At 37.7% G+C, this 23,095-nt stretch overlaps 1 protein-coding gene across 7 annotated transcripts in view; it reads right to left on the bottom strand.

Annotated features, from left to right (window-relative positions):
• Positions 1-1,644: 1,644 nt before the first annotated feature.
• TRIM2 (tripartite motif containing 2) overlaps positions 1,645-23,095 on the bottom strand; it is a 260,093-nt gene continuing 238,642 nt past the window's right edge. For all 7 annotated transcript variants that reach the window (XM_059922630.1, XM_059922629.1, XM_059922627.1 and 4 more), the window contains 2 exons: positions 6,497-6,541; positions 1,645-1,843 (listed from right to left, as the gene is read on the bottom strand). In XM_059922630.1, the coding sequence (XP_059778613.1) occupies positions 1,737-1,843; positions 6,497-6,541 (152 nt within the window). In that variant the 3' untranslated portion in view covers positions 1,645-1,736. The remainder of the gene's footprint in view (positions 1,844-6,496; positions 6,542-23,095) is intronic.

The following is a 23,095-nucleotide window of genomic DNA, read 5'->3' as shown; positions in this document are numbered from 1 at the left end:
TGTTGCGGAGCACAGGCTCTAGGCGCACAGGCTTCAGTAGTTCTGGCATGCAGGCTCAGTAGTTGTGGCTCGTGGGCTCTAGAGTGCAGGCTCAGCAGTTGTGGCGCACGGGCTTAGTTGCCCAGCGGCATGTGGGATCTTCCCGGACCAGGGCTCAAACCCGTGTCCCCTGCATTGGCAGGTGGATTCTTAACCACTGCGCCACCAGGGAAACCCCAGCTTGTAGGATCTTAGTTCCTTGACCAGGGATCAAACCTGGGCCCCTGGCAGTGAGAGCGCGGAATCCTAACCACTGGACCGCCAGGGAATTCCCAGAAGCACCTTTTCTAATAAATAGCAAACTGGGTCTGAGAAATTGTGGAATTCCCATTAGTGTATTAGGGAAAGGCTTATGATGGGTTATTTTTATTTTTTGTCCTTTGTCTCTTACGTCAAATACTTTCTCCTGTGAGAAGAGCTATTGCCCGAAGGCAACATAAACTGGCCTTGAGAACAAACAAAGTTGGACCAATAAGCTCCCACCCACATCCAGAAAGTGATTAAGCAGGTCTGGGGCAACTCCATGCAATACAAAGACCAGATTCACTAACAAACGGCATGAATACCATCTGGGTCATTTCAGACATACGGAGTACCTCGTTCAAGTTACTCAAAAGAATATCAAAATTGTACAGTGTGAAAAAAAATTAAGGCATGTGTGTAACAGGCATTACACACATTAGTTTTTTTTTTTTTAAGGCATTTCTTTTTTTTTTTTAATTAATTTTATTTATTTATTTTTGGCTGTGTTGGGTCTTCGTTGCTGTTGCAGGCTTTCCCTAGTTGTGGCGAGCAGGGGCTACTCTTCCTTGTGGTGCACAGGCTTCTCATTGTGGTGGCTTCTCTTGTTGCGGAGCACAAGCTCCAGACGCACAGGCTCAGTAGCTGTGGCTCATGGGCCTAATTGCTCCGCGGCATGTGGGATCTTCCCAGACCAGGGCTCGAACCCGTGTCCCCTGCATTGGCAGGCAGACTCTCAACCACTGCGCCACCAGGGAAGCCCCAAAATCCCTGAACTCTTGCTGGTTATGTGTGCTATACTAACACCACTATATCATCTTATAAAAAAAGTGCATAAATCAGGACAAAGGGCCACGTGCTTGTTCTTTACAGTAGAAAGGCATCAAACATTCAAAAGAAAGTTTTCATGTCTGAGGAATTACTACCTAACTCTAAATTTGAGGAACACCAACTTTCTGTATTTTTTTCCTGTGGGAAATTTGCAAACATGATGCTATACACTGAAAATCAATCACTCACATTTTCCACTAAATACTGAGAAATAGTAAAGCAGCCATTAGAGTTTTTAAGGTTATTTCCAAGCATGTATGTATGGGTGTATAGGTATAATACAGCCTTCAAAAGTACCCTTAGTTCTTAATATTTAATATTTGAGAGAAACTAAAAAATGTTATCATGTCATGATGGCTTTGATCTATAAAAAATTATTGGTAAAACTAACAGGTGGACGACTTTACTTGCATTCTCCTACTCTAATGAGCACTGAGGGAACATGGCTATTATTCTGCTTTCGACTGATCAAAAAGAGTGCAAAACATCTATACTTTATACTTTATTTAAAATTAATAAAACGATAAACACAGTTATAGGTAAATGACAATTCAGTACATTTAGCTGGATAATATAAAAATTTACATATTCACAAGCACATAGCTCCTTCACTGACACCGAACATTTTAGTCTATGTAGTCAAAGTCTTCCGGAATTCCAAAATTTTTATCAATTTTATTTTCTTCGAACCCAAATTTTCTTTTGGCCCAAGATTTTATTGCAAATATGTTATCTATAAAGAAAATTGAGAAATATTTTTGAGAATTGAAAACACAATCACAAAACATTTCAAATATAATTACATTCAGTTTTTTTTTTCTTCTATTACTTTTACAAGTATCAAAATAAGGAGTTTTCTGTATTTTCAAGAGTAGCAGCAATTAACTTCAGAAGAAAGAAAAGATTTAATGATTATTTTGAATAAACAGATTTCATATTAAAAAATTCAGTAAATTAGTTGCCACTAAAGAATACCTGACTTAAAGAATAATCCAAAGCCAGGGAGAGGTTAATGGTGCCTCTTCCACATTTCCACAGCAGAGGCAGGATTCTGTTACCTCAGGAATTAGAGTTGCTCCTGTTCCCAAATGGAACCCCTTTCCCTCCCCCACAGAGAGAATGGCTTCCAGACAATCAGGCCAGGGAGAAGGGATGAGGAGGACGTAAGGGATTCTCTTAAGACTAAAAGAGGAACAGATATATCCTTAATGTCTTCTAGGGAATTTAAATGCAGTTTACCACTGAAAAAAGTGTTACATCTATATAAAGGGATTTATCCCAAGAAAATAAATTGTGTACAAAGATTTGTGAGCAAATCTTCATCCCAGTGTAACAAAAGAAAAAAATAAAAGCGATCTAAATGTCTAATCAGGTAGAAGGCTGTCAATGCCTAGGCAGTGAAGGATGCAAGGCAGAAGCAACGTGCTCACAGTGGCTGCGCCGAGGGAATGGGAATGACGACGAGGTTCCTGTTTTTAATTTTACACATTCTCTTTAATGTACATATACCATCTTTATAATGAATATGTATTATAAATACAGAAAAATAATGGTATACAGTTTTCTGGTTCAGAGTATTCTATAAAACATCAAGCACTGTGTTAGTTGTGATAATGAAATGAAGGGTTAAAGTAGGTTCTTCTGGAGTGTTATTGGCCGAATTATCACCTCCTCCCAATTCACATGTTGTAGTCCTAAACCCCACTACCTCAGAATATGACTGTATTTGGAAATTGGGTCTTTAAAGAGGTGATTAAGTTAAAATGAGCCCACTGGGGTGGGCCCTAATCCAATCTAACTGGTGTCCTTACAAGAAAAGTAAATGTGGACACACTGAGACACCAGGGCCAGGCATTGGAAAGACTCTGTCAGGACACAAGGAGAAGGTGGCCATCTACAAGCCAAGGAGAGAGAGGCCTCAGAAAAAACCAAGCCTGCCTACACCTTGAGTTTGGACTTCCATCCTCCAGAACCGTGAGAAAATCAATTTCTTTATTTACGCCACCTGGTCTGAAGTATATTGTTATGGTACCGTTAGGAAATTAATATATGAAGTTCGATCACTCTTAAAAATATTGTTTTAGGAAGTTTAATTCCAAGTATCAAATATTGATAACTAAATGTTTGGAACGAAGTTCACTGTTGAGGTGAATACTACTATATCAAATAGAATAATGTTAACAAAATATCCTCATTTCTTTAAATAAAGCGTTATAGAATATGAACAGATATTAAAATAAATCTTTATGTAATGATCTAAACCAAATCTCTACTTTTCATAAGAACCTAAGCGAGAATACTAATAGCATGAGGTACTCTAGAATAATCTGTTTAATTTGATTAGTGTCTGCACAACCTGTGCAATCTTGACAGTCACAACCAAATACTTATAGAGGGCCCATTGCTACATAAGACAGCTATTAAGTGTATTACAGGTATTCCAGAACATAAAGAGCCTATGCCTTCAAACTGACACAAGAGTAGAGAGAGAAAAATCAATTTATCACTAAACAATTCCAAAGTGATATGTATGTTAGAGAGAAAAGATCAAGTGTTATGTGTACAGCTTGCAGAATAGGCTCCAAGAATACAGAAAGATTTCCAGAAAACAAGAGGACAGATGCAATGCTGTAGGAGCCTTGGAGGAATGTACTTCAACCCGGGATCAGGAGAGAAGAAAACAAGGCACCATAGTAAGACTAGAGCCTCTGCAGGAAGGAGTTCCTGGTTCATGTGAGGGCAAGAAACCATTTTATTATAAACCTTCAAAGATTAAGAACAAACAAAAGAATAAACAAATAAAAAGCCTCTCTATACAATGCTTAATGGACCAATTCAAAAAGACTCTGATTAAATATGTCCTTGGGCCACCGGATGTCTGCCTTCAAGACAAAGTTACCCACAATCTTGATAGTTCATCCCTGTCAATTAATTTTTCTATTACGTGGAAATGTTTATAAATGGATAAAAAAAATACTTTTTTTTTTTTTAAGAAACAACCTTAAGACTGGTAGAATTCATATTAATTTATATGGTGGCAAACCCAAGATATATACAGGAGTAGGATGGGCAATATCACATGCATGAGTCTACGTTAGGACCTCACAACATCTTTCCCCCCTCACTCATTAAGATGCCTCTCATACAAAGTCATAAAAACTCCACTATCTTAGTTATTAGGCAAGGTTTTATATAATTTGATAAATCACTTTTAAAGTTACTTAATGTCGCAAAACATTTAGATGCTATATTTCTAGTTATATTTATACCCTGAGGTGACTTCTCATTCTATAAAATTGAAATACTGAATTACTGAACAGTAAATATGCTCAATTTAAAATACATTTTAGGGAACTTTTCAGTGTAAAGAAACCAAATCTTAACTAATAATTACATAACGATCTTTAGTTATAAGTATTATCGATGTTTTCTTTTTGTTTGTTTTGAAAACAGGAAGGTTTTCTGAGGTGTAATTCGTTTTAACTCCATGAGTTTTTCATAACAGTTTTATGTTGGAAGGAGCAAGCTGTAAACTCAAATGGAAATATGGTTCTTAACAGCTGTTTCTACTGTTCTGAAAATATCATCCTTCCTATATGATTTTAAAAGTTTCAGGTTCTTTCTCAGCTAATAACACAAGGGAAAAAAAAGTTGTTCACATTTTTTTAATTATAATTTTTGAAGTTCATGATCAACTGGAAAACATGAAAGGATTTTTTTAAGAGACAGGGAAAAGGGGAGTATTTGTTTATCAATGTGTCTAATGGCGTGCTAAACGGCTTACAAACTTTTAATCCTCCCAAAATGTGAGGTAGATATTATCCACATTGAACAGATGAAGAAGCAGGCTCAGAAAGGTTCAATAAATCACATAGCAAATAAGGAGAACAACCTGGATTCCTTTCAAAGTCAAGTTCCTCCCCCTATATACACAGGCTGCCTATGCCTACTGTTTGCTGAGCTGCTTTGTTAATTAGGGGAAATCGCTTTGTGACTCCTGTCTTTTTTTTTTTTTTTCTGTCTTATTTTTAACCTAAAAATCCACTTGCCTTTTTTCTTACTCAAAATTTTATATTTCTCAAACCTATATGATATCACTGTATTTATTATTTATTTATACTTTATTGGACACATATTTCATTATTCTCTTTTATTTAATGTTAGTTTGCTGTTTTTACCCTCCTCTGTTCTTATCACTAAAGCATTACACTATCTAGGAAATAACTTTGTAATAAATAAGACTGAAATTTTATAGGAACCAAAGGCCAGTTATATTGATTTTATCAGTGTACTTAATTCTAAAATAGACAAGGAAAAACAATTCTTAAGTTTTCTGTGAAATACAGAGGCCTGGACGTGGAATCAGGGAAATCTGGCTCTAACCCCTGTTCTTCCAGTGACTAATCACCTTTGACTTAAGGCAGCTACTTCAGGCTTTCTGCATCTCTGTGTCAATGCAATCTTATCCATACTGTCCCACAGAAACAGAATAAGGGTAACACATATAAAGGCATTAAAGACTCTTACCAGGATGGAAAGGTTCAGTTACCATTATTTTATAATTAAATACTGAAAAAACATCAGTGTAACTTCCAGACAGGTTTTAACAATAATAATCATACTTGTATATAATTCACAACAATCATTATTTATTAACGTTCTTCTAAATTTTAAGACACATAGATAATGCCTTATTAGTTCCCATTTCTTAGAATATACCTGGTATAGACCAGAGGGTGTATCCATTGGCAAATGGATTAATAAGGCATTTACATGAAAGCACATACACAGAGAAGACTACCCCGTGTGGTGGGTGAGAGCTTGGACTCTGAAATCTAATTCCTGTTCCACTGCCTAGCACCTGTGTGACTGTGGGTTCCTAGTGGCCTCAGTTTCATCTCTAAAATTAGGGATAATAATCCTATCTACCTCATAAGACTGCTGTAGAGATAAAATGAGAATGCACCACAGACACGCTTTATAACGCCTGGCTCATAATCAGCCCTTGACAAATGTTTGCGATTATTATTATGAGCAAGAAGACAAATCTTTAGGATTGCATGAAACTCTTAAAGTTGTATCTTGCATTAATATATAAGAAGGTTAAGTGATTAGCCCAAGTGATTTATCTGGGGAAAGTTACACAAAACTTAAAGTAATCATTGGTTTTACAAAAATGCCTTACACTTTACAAAATGACTCATAATAAGATTTAAAAAATTACCTTAAGTAAATGAAATGATTTAAGATATAAAAACTTGATTAATACATACACTTTCAGAAATGTCTTTTCTTGAACTTAACCAGGCACAATAGCTCCTGCATTTCACATCATAGTAAGTGTACAAGAGTTTGACTAGTTTATCAGTGCCACTGTAATACATACCAGTCCATCTGTTAGCAGCTTCTTTGGCCACTTCATTTGCTTGACCTGAAAAAAACCCAACCATATATATATAGATTCATCTTTTTTGGAAAAAAAAGCTTAAATAGTGACACTGTATCTCACAAACCTGCTCAACTTCCCAAGGAAATTTTAGATAGTTGCAGTTATATTAGTCATGAATAGAAAGTCAATGTGAACAATTTCCCTTTCCTAAATGTCCACTATTATTGTACTTCCTCTTTAAAAACATGTTTAACCGCGATGTTTCTCAAATAATTTACAACACCAGAAGAAGATAAAATAATTTAAGTTTAATGATAAGCATTTTAGTGTATACATATTAGACAACAATAAACTTGACAATACAATTTTAATGGCCATACAGTAGCCCTGAAGGAGGAAATATTTACTTTATATTTAATTATACTTCTTGCTATTAAATGTTATCTGTATCTATACGATGTCGTTCAAGTTAATCTACACAGCACATAACAATGCCATGATCACCTGGGCATAAACAGTATTCATAATGATAGCATTTATTTATTTATTGAAATACAAGTTATATACCAAAGAATTCACCATATTAAAGTGTATTATTCAGCGGTTTTTAGTATATTTACAAGGTTGTACAACCATCACCACTACCTAATTCCAGAACATTCTCATCACCCAAAAGGAAATCCCATACCCATTAGGAGTCACTCCACTTCCCCCTACCCCCAGACCCTGGAGACCACTTATCTACTTTCTGTCTCTATGGATTTGCCTATTCTGGACATTTCATATAAATGAAATCATATATGTCTGGCTTCTTTTCACTTGGTACAATGTTTTCATGGTTTGTCAACTGTAGCATGTATAAATACTTCATTCCTTTTTACTGCAAATAATATTCCATTGTATGGATATACCACATTTCACTTAGTCACTCATCAGTTGATGGACATTTGGGCTGTTATTACTAATATGAATAATTTAACAATTTTTGTGTGAACATGTTTTCAATTCTTTTGGGTACATACCTAGGGGTGGAATTGCCGGCTCAAATGGTAACTATACATACAACATTTTGGGGAACAGATAACTTGTTTTCCAAAGTGGCTGTATCAACACACCATTGTAAAGCAATTATACTCCAATAAAGATGTTAAAAAACAAAAACAAACAAAAAGAACAAAGTGGCTGCATCATTTTCACAATCCCACCAGCAGTCTAAGAGTTCCAACTTCTCCACATCCTCACCAATAATTATTTTGCCTTCTTTTTATTACAGCCATCCTAATGGGTATCTCATTGTGTTGTGATTTGCATTTCCCTAATGACTAATGATGTTGAGCATCTTTCCATATGCTCACTGGCCATTTGTATATTTTCCTTAGAAAAATGTCTATTCAAATCCTTTGTGTTTAAATTTTTTTTTTATTGTTGAGTCCTAAGAGTTTTTTTAATATATATTTTTGATATTGGACACTTGTCAGATACAGGATTTGCAACTATTTTCTCCCATTCTGTGGGTTTTCTTTTCACTTTCTTGACAATGTACTTTGACACACAAAAGTTGTTAATTTTGATGAAGTCAAATTTATCTTTTTCTTTGGTTGCTTGAGTTTTGATGTCATATCTAAGAAAACTAGGCTACAGAGGCACACATCTATGTTTTTTTCTAAGAGTTTTATAGATTTAGCTCTTATGTTTAGGTCTTTGCTCCACTTGAGTTAATTTTTGTATACAGTGTGAAGTGGGAGGCCAGGTTGATTCATTTGCATGTGGATAACCAGTTGTGCCCAGCATCCTTGGTTGAGAACACTATTTTGTTCTGATTGAATGGTCTTGGTACCCTTGTTCAAAACCTTGTTTACTTCTGGACGCTCAATTCCATTTCATTAACCTATATGTCTATTCTTATACCAGTACCAAATTGCCTTGATTACTCAAGTTTTGTAGTAAGTTTTGAAATTGGGAAATTTGAGTCTTCCAACTTTTTTTTTCCCCAAGGTTCTTTTGGCTGTTCTGGGTCCCCTACATTTTCACATGAATTTTAGGACTAATATCAATTTCTGCAGAAAAGAAATTGGAATTTTGGAGGTTTTACAGTTAATCTGTAGACCAATTGGGGGGTATTTCCACCATGACAACATTTAGGTCATTCAGTTCATGAACACAGGATGTCTTTCTATTTATATAGGTCTTTAATTTCATTAAATGTTTTTTAGTTTTCAGTACAAGTCTTGCACTTATTTGATTAATTTTACTGCTAAGTATTTTACTCATTTTGATGCTATTTTAAGTGGAATTCTCTCTTAATTTCATTTTCATGCCGTTTATTGATATTTTATAAAATACAAGTGTTTTTTATATATTGATTTTCTATCTTCCAATCATCTGACCTCACTTGCGAACTCTAATAGTTGTATTTTGCTGTTGTTGTTGTTTTGTGGATTGTTTAGGGGTATCTATCTATCTAAGATCATGTCAACTGCAAATAGAGATAGTTTTCCTTTTTTCTTTTCAATATGGATACTTTTTATTTCTCTTTCTTACCTAATTGCCCTGGCTTGAATTTCCAGTACAGTGTTGAACAGAAGAGGTGAGAGTGGACATCCTTGGGGAAAGCATACAGCATTTCACCATTCAATACATTAGCTGTTCTATTTACAATAGGCAGGACATGGAAGCAACCTAAGTGTCTATCAACAGATGAATGTTTAAAGAAGATGTGGCACATATATACAATGGAATATTACTCAGCCATAAAAAGAAACGAAATTGAGTTATTTGCAGTGAGGTGGATGGACCTAGAGACTGTCATACAGAGTGAAGTAAGTCAGAAAGAGAAAAATAAATACCGTATGCTAACACATACATATGGAATCTAAAAAAAAAAAAACGGTTCTGAAGAACCTTGGGGCAGGACAGGAATAAAGATGCAGACGTAGAGCATGGATTTGGGGACATGAGGAGAGGGAAGGGTAAGCTGGGACGAAGTGAGAGAGTGGCATGGACTTATATACACTACCAAATGTAAAATAGATAGCTAGTGGGAAGCAGCCGCATAGCACAGGGAGATCAGTTCGGTGCTTTGTGACCACCTAGAGGGGTGGGATAGGGAGGGTGGGAGGGAGACACAAGAAGGAGGAGATATGGGGATATATGTGTATGTATAGCTGATTCACTTTGTTATAAAGCAGAAACTAACACACTATTGTAAAGCAATTATATACCAATAAAGATGTTAAAAAAAAAAGTTAGATGTGCATTTTTTTTTTTGGCCGCACCACGTGGCATGTGGGATCTTAGTTCCCCAACCAGGGATGGAAGCTGTGCCCCCAGCATTGGCAGCGCAGAGTCTTAACCACTGGGCTGCCAGGGAAGTCCCAGCTGTGCATTTTTTACAGATACACTCTTATTAGATTGAGGAAGTTCACTTCTTTTCCCAGTTTGTTGAGTGTTTTTATCACGAAAGGGTGTTGGATTTTATCAAATACTTTGTTTATTGAGACAATTATGTGGGGTTACCTCCACGTTTATTCTATAAATAGGTTGCATTAGATTGATTTTTGTACGTTGAACTAACCTTTCATCCCTGAGATAAATGTCACTTAATCAGGGTGTATAATCCTTTTTATATACTGCTGGATTTGATTTGCTAGAACTTTGTTGACAATACTTACATCTATATTTGTAAGCAATACTTAACTATAGTTTTTTTTTCTTACGAAGTCTTTGGTTTGGGTATCAAGATAATACCAACTTCAGGGACTTCCCTGGCGGTCCAGTGGTTGGGACTTCACCTTCCAATGCAGGGGGCGCAGGTTCGATCCCTGGTTGGGGAGCTAAGATCCCACATGCTTCGTGGCAAAAAAAAAAAAAAACCAAAACATAAAACAGAAGCAATATTGTACAAAATTCAATGAAGACTGTGGAAAAAAATGGTCCACATCAACAACAACAAAAAATCTTAAAAGATAATACCAACTTCAAAGAATGAGTTAGGAAGTGTTCTCTCTTTTCTAATTTTTTTTTAATTGAAAAGTTACTTCTTTAAACTGATAGAATTCACCAGTGTAGACTTGGCTTTTCATTGTAAGAAGTTGTTAATTTCTAACTCAGTCTCTTAACATGTTATACAGCTATTTACAGAGTTCATTTCTGCTTGAGATAGTTTTGGTAATTTGTATCCTTCTAGAAATTTGTTCACTTCATATAACTTATCAAATTTATTGACATACCACTGCTAATAGTATTCCTTTATAGTCTTTTTATATCTGTAAGGTCAACAGTGATCCTTCTCTTTCATTCCTGATTTTAGTAATTTGAATCTTCCTTTTTTCCTGGTCAGTCTAGCCAAAGTTTGTCAATTTTGTTTATCTGCTTAAAGAACCAACCTTTGGTTTTATTGACTTTCTCTTGTTTTTCGATTCTCTAGCTCTTTTATTTCTGTTCTACTCATTTTATTTCCTTTCTTATATCTGCTTTGGGTTTAGTTTGCTCTTCTTTTTCTAGTTTCTTAAGATAGAAGGCTAGGTTTTTGATTTGAGAGTTTTCTCTATTTTTTAACATAGGCATTAAAATATTAATAAATTTCCCACTGAGCAATGCCTTCATTACACCCAGTAAGTTTTGTATGTTTTCATTTTCACTATCTCATAGTATATCCTAATTTCCCTTGTGATTTTGTTTGAGCCATCCCTTTTGGCAGTGTGTTGATTAATTTCAACATATTTGTGAATTTCCCAAATTTCCTTCTGTAATTTATCTGATAACATTTCACTGTCATCAGAAAACATACTTTGTATTATCAATCCATTTAAATTTATTGGGATTTAAGCTTAACATGTGGTCTACCTTGAAAAATATTTCATGTGCACTTGAGAAGAATGTGTCCCCTGCTGTTGTTGAATGTTCTACAGAGATTTAGTTGGTTTGTAGCATTAAGTCTTCTAATTTCTTGCTTATGTTCCATCTTGCTATTCTATTCCATTCTTTATTCAAAATGGAGTATTTAAATTTTAAACTATTATTGTTGAATTGTCTATCCCTTCAATTCTTTTGGTTTTTGCTTATGTATTTTGGTTCTCTATTGTTAAGTGTATATATGTTTGTAATTGTAATATCTTCTTGAAGAGTTGATCCTTTTATCATTACAATTATAAACTGTACTTCTTTGTCTCTAGTAACAATTTTTGTCTTAAAATCTATTTTCTCTGATATTGGTTTAGCCACTCTAGCTCGCTTTTGGTTATTGTTTTCATGGAATATCTTTTTCCAGCTTTTACTTTTACCGTATTTGCGTCCTTGAGTCAAATGTGACTCTTCTGTAGATAGTATATAGTTTATGTGTTTTTAAACTATTCTGCCAATCCCTGCCTTCTAATTGGAGAGTTTAATCCATTTACATTTAATACAATTACTGACAAAGTAGGATTTACATCTGCCATTTGCTATTTATTTTCTATAAGTCATATGAATTTTTGTTCCTCAATTCTTCCACAATTGCTTCATTTTATGTTAAACGGATATTTTAATGTATCAGTTTAATTCCTTTTGGGGATGTTTTCTTAGTGATTGTCCTGGGGATTACTATTAACATCTTAATTAGAATTAATACCAATAGTACACAAAAGTTTTGCTTCTATGTAGCTCCATTCCCCTCCCCAGTTTTATGCTGTTATTGTCACAAGATATATTTTATACATTGTGTGCCCAACAACGTGTTTATCAGTATTGCTTTATGCAGCTGTAATTTAAATCAGATAGAACATAACAGATACAAACAAAAATACACATATACTGTCCTTCAGATTCACCTATGTAAATCTACTTTATCGCTTCATGTTGATCAAGTTACTGTCTAGTGTGCTTTCACTCCAATGAGAAGGACTTCCATTTTTTTTTTTTTAAGGGCAGGTCTGCTAATGACAAACTCTTTCACTTATTTACCTCAGACTATCTTACTTTGCCCTTCGTTTTTGAAGGAAAATACTTCTGTATATAGAATTCTTGGTTGACAGTTTTTTCTTGCAGCACTTTGAATATGTCAGCTCAATGTCTCTGGCTTCTATGGCTTCTAATAAGAAAAAAGCTGTTAATCTGACTGAAGATCCCTTATATATGATAAGTTGCTTCTTTCTTATTGCTTTCAAGCTTCTGTTTATCTTCTGACAATTTGATTATGGTGAGCCTATGTGTGGATCTCTTTGAGGTTGTCCTAATTGGAGTTTATTAAGCTTTTTGGATGTGTAGATTAATGTTTTTCATCAAATTTGGGGCATTTTCAGCCTTATTCTTTTGGCCCTTTCTCTCTCATCACTTTCTGGGACTACCATTGTGAGTATGTTGGCATTCCTAATGCCATACCACAGGTCTCTAAGACTCTGTTAATGTTTCTTCACTCTTTTTGATTTCTGTTCCTCAGATTGGATTATCTCTATTGAACTATCTTCAAGTTACTGATTCTTTCTTCTGCCTGCTCAAATCTGCTGTTAATACTTCCAGTGAATGTTTTACTTAGTTACTATAGTTTTCAGCTCCAGAATTTCCATTTGGTTCCTTCTTAATAATTTCTACCTCTTTATTGATATTCTCTACAGTAAACCCCCTACATATGAAACTTCAAGTTGTGAACTTTCAAAGATGCGAACGTGTGTTTGCATGTCCAATCAAGTAAGTTAGTTCACATATCTGGCATACACTGTCATGTGCATGCATCCTCTACAAGTGGTTGTGCTTTTGTGTACTTTACTTACAGTACTATATACAGTAAAATAGTACAGTATCTTTATTTCAAGCCAAGGATGCCCAGAAGCAAGCATAAGAGCAGTGGTGATGTAGCTGGTACAGCTAAGAACCGCCAAGCAATAACAATAGAAACAATAGGGAAAATAATTGAGAGAGTGGAATGAGGCAAAAAGATGGAATTGGAGGCCCAGAGAAAGGATGAAGAGAGACAAGAGGAAGAAGAAGTAACTGAAGAACCGTAGAGATTCATGACGCAGGATATGGCAAGGGGATTTTCTTTATTTGAGGAGGCATTGTTAGTTTTTGAGGCACAGGACCCAAATGTTGAAGCAGCTGTTCAGAATTCAATCTAGTGCTACTGTGTCACCTATGATGAGAAAAAAAGAGCTATGACCCAGACATCACTGGATCGCTTTTTCAAGAGGGTAGACAGAATTGAATCCAGCAAGGAACCAGAAACTGTGCCATCAACTTCAGGCGTGAGTGAAATTGCAGCTTGCCCTCCATCTCCTATTGCTGACGATCCTTCAGCTCTGCCATCTCCCACCTCCTCTCCCTCCTCCAGTCAGTAACTCTTCTTGCCTGTTCACTCGATGCCAGCCCCTGTATGCCAGCTGTTGTACTGTACTACTGAACTTTTCAAGTACTGTAAGGTTAAAAATGTTTTATTTTTTGTGTTTGTTTTTTATGTATTATTTGTGTGAAAAGTATTATAAACCTATTACAGTACAGTACTTTATAGCCGATAGTGTTAGTTGGGTACCTAGGCTAACTTTGCTGGACTTAGACCAAACTGGACTTACGAACATGCTCTCAAAACAGAACTTGTTCGTATGTAGGGGACTTACTGTATTTGGTGAGATATCATTCTCAGACTTTCCTTTAGTTCCTTAGATGTATTTTTCTTTAGCTCTTTTAACATATTTAAAATAGCTGATTTAAAGTCCAAAATCATGCATGAGCCATATTTTCTTGTTTCTTTTCATGTCTTGCAATTTTTTGTTGAAAACTGGACATTTAAATTAATATAATGTTGCAACTCTGGAAATCAGATTCTTCCCACCTTCCCAGGGTTGCTGTTTCTGCTACCTGTAGTTATTGATAATTTAGTGATTTCTCTGAACTAATTCTGTAAAGTCTATATTCTTTGTTATGTGTGGCTACTGAAGTCTCTAGTCAGTTTGCTTACTGATCAGCCAATGATTGAACAGAGATTTCCTTAAACACCAGGACTAAATCTTCAAGTCTTTGCTGAGAGTCTGTGTGTGTGTGTGCTGGGGCAGGTGTCAACAATACTCAGGCAATTTACAACTCTGCTTTAGCCTCCACTTCTGTACAGACTGTCAAGGTCAGCTAGCAGTGGGAGATTAGGACCATCTCAGGTCTTTTCTGAGAATGTGCACAGCCTAAGGTGTGCATGTGGCATTCTAGATTTCCAGGAATATGCTGAGTTCAAGGCACCTATAAACATCTCTTTTGGCCTCTCCTTTTAAACTTTTTGGTTAGTCTACTCTTTTCCTTAACTGTTATTCATCACCCAAGACAGCTATGAAGTTGAAACTCTTGCCTGTAATTGTTTTAGACAAACGCTCCCCAGGAAGATGCTGTTAGTGATGGGCATACTCCAAGTCAGGTAAAAAAAAAAACAGTCCTTCCTATTGGTGGCTTTTAGGGAAGCACCAGAGACGCCAAATAATGACAATTCTTTTGGAGTGAGGGTCTTAAAGAGCTCCAGGTCCATTCTATTCCCTTGATACCAAGAAGGCAGGGCTGTTATTTTTCAAGATTATTGTTGAGCTGGAGAGTAGGAGAGGAGAATAGGGCAAGTTAAACACCACAAAGCTTGCTCTTCATGCAGAGATCTGGCCATTTTTCTTGAACAGGCAATTCTTCATTTAGTTTCTAAAATTCTGGAAAAGTTGTAACAATATTTGCCAGCTTTCATGGGAGTGTACATTTTCAAAGGTCCTTACTCCACCATTTTCATTGTCATCTGGGCATTTATTTCTAAGAAAATCTCTTAAGTACTTCTAAGATTTACTTTCCAAACCCTTTATTGTGATAATTCAGTTTTTACTACAACTTATTTTATCTGTTCTCACTTAAATAATGTTCAGAGTACCTAAAATAAAAATTTATTATTGCTTTTACTTCTCATTTCTTGGATATTTGCAACTAATCTTGTTAATACCTGTTTAGTGATATCAATAATTCAATTGGCATGATGAAATATAAACATTTCCTGCAGGAATTATTGAGAAATAAGAGATAATACATAGTTCTATCTACATGAACATAAGGGTTACAGCTATTACCAGCAGAAAACTTGTTTCAAAATAAGCCATGACGGACTTAGAGATAAGCCTGATTATTATAATTTGGGTGCTATAGCCATGTTATTAAGAACTGAATCCTATTAAATTTGTGAAACTCATAATCCTTTAATCTAGTATAATCTGTTCTGCAATAACACGATGGCCAAATCCTATGAAGCCCATCATTATCAAAAGGCACATTTTAAAAACAATAATCTTGGGGGAAACCTTCAAGATGGCAACGAGTAAGATGTGGAGATCACCTTCCTCCCCACAAATACATCAAAAATACATCTACACGTGGAACAACTCCTACAGAACACCTACTGAATGCTGGCAGAAGACCTCAGACTTCCCAAAAGGCAAGAAACTTCCCACGTACCTGGGTAGGGCAAAAGAAAAAAGAAAAAACAGAGACAAAAAAACAGGGATGGGACCTGCGCCTCTGGGAGGGAGCTGTGAAGGAGGAAACGTTTCCACACACTAGGAAGCGGGGACGGGGATTGGCGGGGGGAAGTTTTGGAGCCACGGAGGAGAGCGCAGCAACAGGGAGGGGCGCAGAGCGCAAAGCGGAGAGAATCCCGCACAGAGGATCAGTGCCAACCAGAACTCCCCAGCCTGAAACGCTTGTCTGCCCACTGGGGTGGTGTAGGGGCTGGATGCAGAGGCTTGGGCTTCAGAGGTCAGACCCCAGGGAGAGGACTGGCATTGGCTGTGTGAAGACAGCCCGAGGGAGCTAGTGTGCCACAGCTGAGGGAGTCTGGGAAGAAGCCTGGGTCTGCCAGAGATGCAAGGGACCATTGTTGTGGGGTGCGCAAGGAGAGGGGCAGGCCTGTCATAGGAGCTTCTTGCTCCGTGTGCTCAGATGGCAGAAAACTGCCTACACAAGCTCCAGGGGCGGGAGTGAGCTGTGGCTGTTATTTCGGACCCCAGAAGCAGGCACAATGGCTACTGCTGCGGACACGATGGCTACTGCTGCTGCTGCCACCAAGGGTTCTGTGAGCAAGTGCAAGTCACTGCCCACACCTTCCTGGGAGCCTGTGCAGCCCACTACTGCTGAGGGTCCTGTGATCTGAGGCCAACCTCCCCGGGAGAGCGCATGGTGTACCTCAGGCTGTTGCAAACTTCCTGCTGGCCTCTGCTGCCACAGGCACTCCCCGCACATCCCAATGGTGACTGCTGTATCCCTCCCTTCCCCGGGACTGAGTGAGCAAGTGAGCCCTAATCAGCCACTGCTTCGCTTCCTCTTGCCTGGGTGGGGAACAGACGCCTGAAGGTGGCCCACACACAGATGCAGGGCCAAAACCAAAGCTGAACTCCAGCGGCAGTGCAACCAAAGAAGAGAGAGGGAAATATGCCCTTGCAGCCAGAGGAGCAGCGGATTAAATCCCTGCAGTCGCCTTGGTAAACCCTGCATCTGTGGAATATATGAATAGACAAGGAGTGTTCCCACAATTGAGGCTGCAGACTTTGGGGGTAACTGTGGACTTTGGGGTCAAGTACACATGGGAGGCAGGCCAGATCAGAGTCTGAGCTGGCCCCACAGTGCCCATAGCAGGTCCAGAGACAGACCTAGAAGTACTGGGGACGTCCTGGGCAGGCTGTGGCTCACTGTGGGGGCAGGACACTGACAGCTGAAGGTCCAGGAAAATACTATTATTATTATTTTTCTTTGTTTTCTTCTGTTGTTCTTCTTTTTTTTAACTGTTCTTTTTTTAAAAATTTATTTATTTATTTTTGGCTGTGCTGGGTCTTCGTTTCTGTGCGAGGGCTTTCTCCAGTTGCGGCAAGCGGGGGCCACTCTTCATCGTGGTGCGCGGGCCTCTCACTACTGCGGCATCTCTTGTTACGGAGCACAGGCTCCAGACGCGCAGGCTCAGTAGTTGTGGCTCACGGGCCTAGTTGCTCCGCGACATGTGGGATCTTCCCAGACCAGGGCTCGAACCCGTGTCCCCTGCATTGGCAGGCAGATTCTCAACCACTGCACCACCAGGGAAGCCCTTAACTGTTCTTTTAATTTTTACTTTTATTTACTTCTTCCTTTCTTTTTTATCCTTTTATTTTTAATATTAAACATTTTCTTCTATTTCTACTTTACTGTCTCATTATATTGTGTTTTTTTCCTTGCCTTTGTTTTTTTCCCATGTTTTGCTTTACTTTTATCTTCTTTTTAACTATATTTTCTATTTTTCTATTTTTACTTTACTTTTTTGCTGTTTTGTGTTTTTTCCTTTTGCTTTCTTCTTTCGTCTTTATCTTTTTTTTGTTTCTGTGTGTTTTATGCTTTCTTTGCCTTTTTTTTTAGTTTGCTTTCTGCTTTTTATTTGTTTTCGGTTTTTGTAGTTTAGTTTTAGTGTTTGTTTTCGTTTTTGGGCTCATTTATTTGTTTGCTTGTTCTCTTCTTTTTTTGTTTTCTCTCTTTTTTTTTCTTGTGTGTGTGTTTCTTTGTGTGTTTTTGTCTGTTTGGTTTTTCTTTTACCATTTGTATTGGGGTTTTGTTTCTCTGTTCATTTTCTTTTCTTTCTTTTTTTTCCTTTTCTTCTGTGCCTTGAGGCTTGTGGGGTTTTGGTGCTCCGGCCAGGGGTTGGGCCTGAGGCTCTGAGGTTGGAGAGCTGAGTCTAGGACGTTGGACCACTAGAGAACTCCCGGCCCCTGGGAATATTAATCGGTGAGAGCTCTCCCAGGGGTCTCCATCTCAACACTAAGACCTGGCTCCACCCAACAGCCAGCAAGCTCCAGTGCTGGACGCCTCATGCCAAAAAACTAGCAAGACAGGAACACAACCCCACCGATTAGCAGACAGGCTGCCTAAAGTCATACTAAGCTTACAGACACACCAAAACACACAACCAGATGCGTCCCTGCCCATCAGAGGGACAAGACCCAGCTCCACCCATCAGAACGCAGGTACCAGTCTCCAGCACTAGGAAGCCTACACAAGCCACTAGACCAACCTCACCCACTGGGGGCAGACACCAGAAGTAAGAGGAACTATGACACTGCAGCCTGTGGAAAGGAGAACCCAAACACAGTAAGTTAAACAAAATGAGAAGACAAAGAAATATGCTGCAAATGAAGGAGCAAGGTAAAAACCCAAAAGACCAAACAAATGAAGAGGAAATAGGCAGTCTACCTGAAAATGAATTCAGAGTAATGATAGTAAAGATGATCCAAAATCTCGGAAATAAAACGAAGAAAATACAAGAAATGTTTAACAAAGAACTAGAAGAACTAAAGAGCAAACAGTGATGAACAACACAGTAACAGAAATTAAAAATACTCTAGAAAGAATCAATAGCAGAATAACTGAGGTAGAAGAACGGATAAGTGAGCTGGAAGATAGAATGGTGGAAATAACTGCTGTAGAGCAGAATAAAGAAAAAAGAACGAAAAGAATTGAGGACAGTCTCAGAGACCTCTGGGACAACATTAAAGGCACCAACATTTGAATTATAGGGGTCCCAGATGAAGAAGAGAAAAGGAAAGGGTCTGAGAAAATAATTGACGAGATTATAGTTGAACACATCCCTAACATGGGAAAGGAAATAGTCAATCAAGTCCAGGAAGCACAGAGCGTCCCATACAGGATAAACGCAAGGAGAAACACGCTGAGACACATATTAATCAAACTATCAAAAATTAAATACACGGCTTCCCTGGTGGCACAGTGGTTAAGAATCTACCTGCCAAAGCAGGGGACACAGGTTTGAGCCCTGGTCGGGGAAGATCCCACATGCCGCGGAGCAACTAAGCCCATGTGTCACAACTACTAAGCCTGCACTCTAGAGCCCGCGAGCCACAACTACTGAAGCCCGGGCACCTAGAGACGGTGCTCCACAACAAGAGAAGCCACCACAACGAGAAGCCCCCGCACCGCAACGAAGAGTAGGCCCTGCTCGCCGTAACTAGAGAAAAGCCTGAGCACAGTAACGAAGACCCAACGCAGCCAAAAATTAAAAACAACAAAAAAAATTAAATACAAAGAAAAAACATTAAAAGCAGCAAGGGAAAAGCAACAAATAACATACAAGGGAATCCCCATAACGTTATCAGCTATTTTTTCAGCAGAAACTCTGCAGGCCAGAAGGGAGTTGCAGGATATATTTAAAGTGATGAAAGGGAAAAACCTACAACCAAGGTTACTCTACCCAGCAAGGATCTCATTCAAATTCGACAGAGAAATCAAAAGCTTTACAGACAAGCAAAAGCTAAGACAATTCAGCAGCACCAAACGAGCTGTACAACAAATGCTAAAGGAACCTCTCTAAGCAGGAAACACAAGAGAAGAAAAAGACCTACAATAACAAATCCAAAACAATTAAGAAAATGGTAATAGGAACATACATATCAATAATTACCTTAAATGTGAATGGATTAAATGTTCCAACCAAAAGACACAGACTGGCTGAATGGATACAAAAACAAGACCCATATACACACTGTCTATAAGAGACCCATTTCAGACCTAGGGACACATACAGACTGAAAGTGAGGGGATAGAAAAAGATATTCTATGCAAATGGAAATCAAAAGAAAGCTGGAGTAGCAATACTCATATCAGATAAAACAGACTTTAAAACAAAGACTATTACAACAGACAAAGAAGGACACTACATAATAATCAAGGGATCAATCCAAGAAGAAGATATAACAATTGTAAATATTTATGCACCCAACATAGGAGCACCTCAATACATAAGGCAAATACTAACAACCATAAAAGGGTAAATCGACAGCAGCACAATCATAGTAGGGGACTTTAACACCCCACTTTCACCAATGGACAGATCATCTAAAATGAAAATAAATAAGGAAACACAAGCTTTAAATGATACATGAAACAAGATGGACTTAATTGATATTTATAGGACATTCCATCCAAAAACAACAGAATACACTTTCTTCTCAAGTGCTGATGGAACATTCTCCAGGATAGATCACATCTCGGGTCACAAATCAAGCCTCAGTAAATTTCAGAAAACTGAAATCATATCAAGCATCTTTTCTGACCACAACGTTATGAGATTAGAAATCAATTACAGGGACTTCCCTGGTGGCGCAGTGGTTAGGAATCTGCCTGCCAGTGCAGGGGACACAGATTTGAGCCCTGGTCTGGGAAGATCCCACATGCCGCAGAGCAACTAAGCCTGTGCACCACAACTACTGAGTCTGTGCTCTAGAGCTCGCGAGCCACAACTACTGAACCGTGTGCAAGAACTACTGAAGTTCCCATGCCTAGAGCCTGTGCTCCACCACAAGAGAAGCCACCACAATAAGAAGCCCACGCACTGCAATGAAGAGTAGCCCCCGCTCGCTGCAGCTAGAGAAAGGCCATGTGCAGCAACAAAAGACCCAATGCAGCCAAAAAAAAAAAAAATCAATTACAGAAAAGAAAACTGTAAAAAACACAAACAAATGGGAGCTATACAACACGCTACTAAACAACCAAGAGATCACTGAAGAAATCAAACTGGAAGTCAAAAAATACCTAGAGGCAAATGACAACGAAAACACAACGACCTAAGACCTATGGGATGCAGCAAAAGCAGTTCTAAGAGGGAAGTTTATAGCAATACAAACTTACCTCAAGAAACAAGAAAAATCTCAAATAAACGAAATAGAAGCAAAGAAAACAACAGTAAAGATCAATAAAAGTAAAAGCTGGTTCTTTGAGTAGATAAATGATAAACCTTTAGCCAGACTCATCAAGAAAAAAAGGGAGAAGACTCAAATCAGTAAAATTAGAAATGAGAAAGGAGAAGTTACAACAGACACCACAGAAATACAAAGGATCATAAGAGATTACTACAAGCAACTATACGCAAACAAAATGGACGACCTGGAAGAAATGGACAAATTCTTAGAAAGGTATAACCTTCCAAGGCTGAACCAGGAAGAAACAGAAAATATGAACAGACCAATCACAAGTAATGAAATTGAAACTGTGATTAAAAATCTTCCAACAAACAAAAGTCCAGGACCAGATGGCTTCACAGGTGAATTCTATCAAACATTTAGAGAAGAGCTAACACACATCCTTCTCAAACTCTTCCAAAAAATTGCAGAGGAAGGAACACTCTCAAACCCATTCTACGAGGCCACAATTACCCTGATACCAAAACCAGACAGAGATACTACAAAAAAAGAAAATTACAGACCAATATCACTGATGAATATAGATGCAAAACTCCTCGACAAAATACTAGCAAACAGAATCCAACAACACATTAAAGGATCATACACCATGATCAAGTGGGATTTATTCCAGGGATGCAAGGATTCTTTGATATACGCAAATAATCAATGGGATACACCATATTAACAAACTGAAGAATAAAAGCCATATGATCATCTCAATAGATGCAGAAAAAGCTTTTGACAAAATTCAACACCCATTTATGATAAAAGCTCTCCAGAAAGTGGGCATAGGGGGAACATACCTCAACATAATAAAGGCCATGTACAACAAACGCACAGCAAATATCATTCTCAGTGGTGAAAAACTGAAAGCATTTGCTCTAAGATCAGGAACAAGATAAGGATGTCCACTCTTACCACTATTATTCAACATAGTTTTGGAAGTCTTAGCCACGGCGATCAGAGAAGAAAAAGAAATAAAAGGAATACAAATTGGAAAAGAAGTAAAATGGTCACTGTTTGCAGATGACATGATACTATACATTGAAAATCCTAAAGATGCCACCAGAAAATTAGTAGGGGTAATCAATGAATTTGGTAAAGTTGCAGGACACAAAATTAATGCACAGAAATCTCTTGCATTCTTATACACTAACAACAGAAGATCAGAAAGAGAAATTAGGGAAACAATCTCATTCACCGTTGTAACAAAAAGAATAAAATACCTAGGAATAAACCTACCTACAGAGGTATAAAAGACCTGTATAAGAAAACTATAAGACACTGATGAAAGAAATCAAAGATGACACAAACAGATGGAGAGATATACCATGTTCTTGGATTGGAAGAATCAATATTCTGAAAATGACTATACTACCCAAAGGAATCTACAGATTCAGTGCAATCCCTATCAAATTACCAATGGCATTTTTCACAGAACTAGAACAAAAAATCATAAAGTTTGTATGGAGACACAAAAGACCCCAAATAGCCAAAGCAACCTTGAGAAAAAAAGAGAAATGGAGCTGGAGGAATCAGACTCCCTGACTTCAGACTATACTACAAAGCTACAGTAATCAAAACAATATGGTACTGGCACAAAAACAGAAATATAGATCAGTGGAACAGGATAGAAAGCCCAGAGATAAACCCACTCACCTATGGTCAACTGATCTATGACAAAAGAGGCAAGGATATATAATGGAGAAAAGACAGTCTCTTCAATAAGTGGTGCTGGGAAAACTGGACAGCTACATGTAAAAGAATGAAATTAGAACACTCCCTAACGCTATACACAAAAATAAACTCAAAATGGATTCAAGACCTAAATGTAAGACCGGACACTATAAAATTCTTAGAGGAAAACATAGGAAGAACACTCTTTGACATAAATCATAGCAAGATC

The sequence above is a fragment of the Balaenoptera ricei genome, chromosome 5 (genome assembly GCF_028023285.1).
Source record: "Balaenoptera ricei isolate mBalRic1 chromosome 5, mBalRic1.hap2, whole genome shotgun sequence".
NCBI classification, from domain to species: Eukaryota; Metazoa; Chordata; class Mammalia; order Artiodactyla; family Balaenopteridae; genus Balaenoptera; species Balaenoptera ricei.
This window is presented reverse-complemented; position numbering and strand designations above follow the sequence as displayed.